Source organism: Austrofundulus limnaeus, unplaced genomic scaffold (assembly GCF_001266775.1).
Source record: "Austrofundulus limnaeus strain Quisiro unplaced genomic scaffold, Austrofundulus_limnaeus-1.0 Scaffold1012, whole genome shotgun sequence".
Classification (NCBI taxonomy): Eukaryota; Metazoa; Chordata; class Actinopteri; order Cyprinodontiformes; family Rivulidae; genus Austrofundulus; species Austrofundulus limnaeus.
In genome coordinates, this window is record NW_013953414.1 from 2,032 (window position 1) to 6,064 (window position 4,033).

Consider the following 4,033-nt stretch of genomic DNA (forward strand, 5'->3'; position numbering starts at 1 on the left):
GCGTAGACTCGTCTGACGTAGTCACGCGTGGCGTAGACTCGTCTGACGTAGTCACGCGTGGCGTAGACTCGTCTGACGTAGTCACGCGTGGCGTAGACTCGTCTGACGTAATCACGCGTAGCGTAGACTCGTCTGACGTAGTCACGCGTGGCGTAGCCTCGTCTGACGTAATCACGCGTGGCGTAGACTTTTCTGACATAGTCACGCGTGGCGTAGACTCGTCTGACGTAGTCACGCGTGGCGTAGACTCGTCTGACATAGTCACGCGTGGCGTAGACTTTTCTGACATAGTCACGCGTGGCGTAGACTCGTCTGACGTAATCACGCGTGGCGTAGACTTTTCTGACATAGTCACGCGTGGCGTAGCCTCATTTATTCACATCAAACAGTCGAGAGGGAAACTAGATGGAAACAGTCTAGATTACAATTTTTATTTATTAAATTTTTTGTGAATTTTGAAAAGTTCGATAAAAATTCACTCTGCAACTGGATGGAAACATGATTATTTTTAGCAGTGTCAGACCTGCTAAAGCTGAGGAATGAAACGATGACTGTTAATGACGTGTCTCCTGTGGGTCGTATACTGTCACAGAAATAAAAATCTAAATCATATTCATCTCTCTGCAGTCCTTCTCTGGGTTTTCTTTGGTCAAATATATTTCATTAAAGTGTAAACAACTGTGTTGCATAGTTTTCATTTATTCAGAAGAGAAGTCGCACACCGCTACCCCCACCCCCCAGTGTCAGATGTATTTCTGAAAAAAAATTTTAAAAGCATTTTAAAATGTCTCCAAAGTTCAATTAACTTCATTTTAATATTGTAGTGTTATCCAACAGCGTTAATAGCCAATTTAATTTAAAGTGTAACTTACCCCCCTGTGAAAGGATAACTCCGCTGCTGCAGTGCGAGGCATCATAAAACAAACTGAATTAACTTCTCTTTGTGGTTAAATATATATTTTAAACAAATAAAAGGTTGCTGTTTCACCTAGAGTTTAGATCAGGACTAAAAAAAAAAAAAAACGCTACGGTGATCCGAATCCAACCGGACGTATATTTTAGGCTAAATCCCATTTGATGTGATCCCGTTTTAATTTAATCCTCACAGCTAAAATGTTCCTAAGTTTATAAAGACCTCAGCATCTTTAGTCTTCGTGGGGACAATACCTGTGGATGTTCTGGATGTTCTGACACGGAGCAAGTTGCAACCTGGAGCAGCGGTGAGTGTCAGCGAGGGTCCGGTTCTGTGACAGCAGGACCGCACGGAGCAGTCACTGTCCGGTTCTGTAACTTCTGTTCGGACCGGTCCGTACCAGGACTTGCTTGAAAAGTTTTCAGGAGCAGTTTGAAGAGCTGATCATGGACATCCACGTCTTTTTTTTCCATCTCTGCCTCGAGGTAAGTTTCTGTCCTCCTGCTGCCTGCTGCAGGGGTCCGGACCTGCTGCAGGGGTCCGGACATCCTGATGTGGAAAACCCCTCAGCAGCGGAGGCTCATGCTCTGGTTTATGKGCACWTATGGCGGAGCGAGTCGCTGAGCTTCAACTCTTTTATTCTTTCCTGAACACAGTAAGGCTGTGGCTATGATCTATAATAATCATAATAATTATTATTATTATTATTATGTGGAGCCGTGTGTGTGTGTGTGTGTGTGTGTGTGTGTGTGGACATGTTTTATTGCACATGTGGGGACAATATGTGCGTGCGAGGGTGTGTGTATTTTTGGCCCGATCTAAACTACGTGACACAACAACCACAGTTTAAAACTCTTGAAGCACAAAGAGGATGTGTAAGTTAATTCAGTTTGTTTTATGACTGATAGACTCCATGTTTTCACTGTGGCTGAGGAGAAGACAGCTTCTACCACAGCTACCATCAACAATGCTATGGCTAACTCCTGAATCTCTGCAGGGCGTCTCTACAGAGAGCCTTTTATATGAGCACAGTACTGTGACACGTCACGCTGTACCACACGTCACAAAGTACTTCAAACGTGGAAGTCTTTTTTAAACCTCTAGATGGCAGTACCAAGCCGTTTTTGACCAAATATCGACGATTTAAACTATTTTAGACGAAAATGTTAAATTTAGGTCAAAAATAGCAAGGTATTACCCTTAAGACACAATTTGGGCAGTTTATTTGTTAAAAAAAGTTGATTTTGGGGTAAGTTACACTTTAATTTAACCATTTTATGTTGTTAGTTACATAATAGCCTCTTGTCAACATAATTATGGAGTGTGATTTATTTTTAACTCTAGATATCTTCAAACTAATAAAATAAAGTTATTAGTGAAGAAAATCCATCTGATGACATCAGACTGACTGCAGGTAAAAAAAACCACAGGTGTGCTCCACTTCTGACTTTTATTCATATCTGAAGAAAATCTGAGAATCAGAGACACCTTGTGAAAAATAAGTTCTAAATCACACACACACACACACACACACACACACACACACACACACACCTGAAAACTAATCTGTACCAACGGTTCTTGCATGAGGCCTGTTATCTAGTTCTGTAACAGAACAGGGTCCAGTTCTTTGAGAACCCCGAGGACCGGTCTGAAGTGGACCTGGTGTGTGAGGACAGACTGACCCTGGACGTGTTCTCCAGTCCCTGTCTCTGTCGGAGGATCTTCAGCCTCTCGTAGTAGACGGCAGGTTTCAGCTCCTCGTTGTTGCTGCTCAGGCTGGAGTCCACGCCGTGCTGCGGGATCACTGCGCACACACACACACACACACACACAGTGAGAACACACTCCTGACACCCCGCAGGATCAAGGTTCTGCTCGGACCTGAGGAGCTCTGGATGCGGGTCTTGCCCTCCCTTTCACACTCGATCATGCGGAGGCCTCGCTCCACGTAGCTCTGGAAGAACTGCGAGGTGTTCTTGAGGAACGGCTCCAGATCTGCGTCAGAGTACTTCTGTTTGTACTCGTACAGCTCCATCAGACCCTGAGGAGGACAACACAACCTCAGAACTCCTCTCAGGTTCTGCTGGGTTTAAGAAGACGGACCTCAGACCTCTTTGGTGTTCTCTTTGGAGCCGATCTTCTTAAAGATCTCAGACAGAACGTCGCTGACCTTCGCCTTTGACATGTGCTCGTCCTGAAAACACACATATTCAAGTTTGATCAGAAACAATCTGTTTATTTTAAACTGTTTTAATCTGAAGATTAAACTTTATTAGATTATTAAACAAGACCAGATTAGGGATGCAAGTTATTGATTAATGGATTCATCTAAGGTTGACTGATCTTACTGATCAACTAACGATTGATTAGCAGCCATTTTCCTAAAAAACCTGACATTTCTCTTGAATAAACAGTCTTTCTACAACATGAAGGGCTCATTTTTTACACTAAATTAAAAAAGTACTATATCATATTTTATACAATTTATTTTTCCAGCTGTATTAAACAATACTGAATAAACAGAAAATTGTGGATTTCTCTCACATTATTAAACTTGGACATATTTATAAAATATAACAAAACAGGAATCTGTTAGGTTGCTAGTTGGAATGAAAATTTAAAAAGTAAAACACTTGATCCACCCTGAAGGTTAATCTTGGACAATATCTGATGATCGACTCTTTTAAATGAAACCAGAGAGCGTTGACAGAGAGGAGAAGGTAGAAATGACTCAGCCTGGAACTGAAAATATGGATGGAGGACAACAGTTTCTTAACACATATAAGGCAATAGTGTTGGCACAAAGGCTAGCAGGCTAATCAGAGGTTGTTCTTCCATGAAGCAGCTCTGTTGTCCTCCATCCATATTTTCAGTTCCAGGCTGAGTCATTTCTACCTTCTCCTCTCTGTCAACGCTCTCTGGTTTCATTTAAAAGAGTCGATCATCAGATATTGTCCAAGATTAACCTTCAGGGTGGATATAGTTTAGTTTAGAACTTTATTTCATTCAACAAACAAATAATAAAACTAACAATTAATAAAAGAACAAACTAATAATACAACATCATTGTGTCAAAAAGACAATCACAACATAGTTAAATGAAAAGGAGCAGAAAGA

The 4,033-nt window shown here is 41.7% G+C and overlaps 1 protein-coding gene across 2 annotated transcripts in view; it reads right to left on the reverse strand.

The window, feature by feature from the left end:
• Nucleotides 1–2,598: 2,598 nt before the first annotated feature.
• LOC106533743 (cytoskeleton-associated protein 5) overlaps nt 2,599–4,033 on the reverse strand; it is a gene marked incomplete at its 3' end in the record, with an annotated part of 35,431 nt that continues 33,996 nt past the window's right edge. For both annotated transcript variants that reach the window (XM_014030174.1, XM_014030173.1), the window contains 3 exon segments: nt 2,599–2,720; nt 2,798–2,957; nt 3,027–3,110. In XM_014030174.1, coding sequence (XP_013885628.1) covers nt 2,599–2,720; nt 2,798–2,957; nt 3,027–3,110 — 366 coding nt within the window.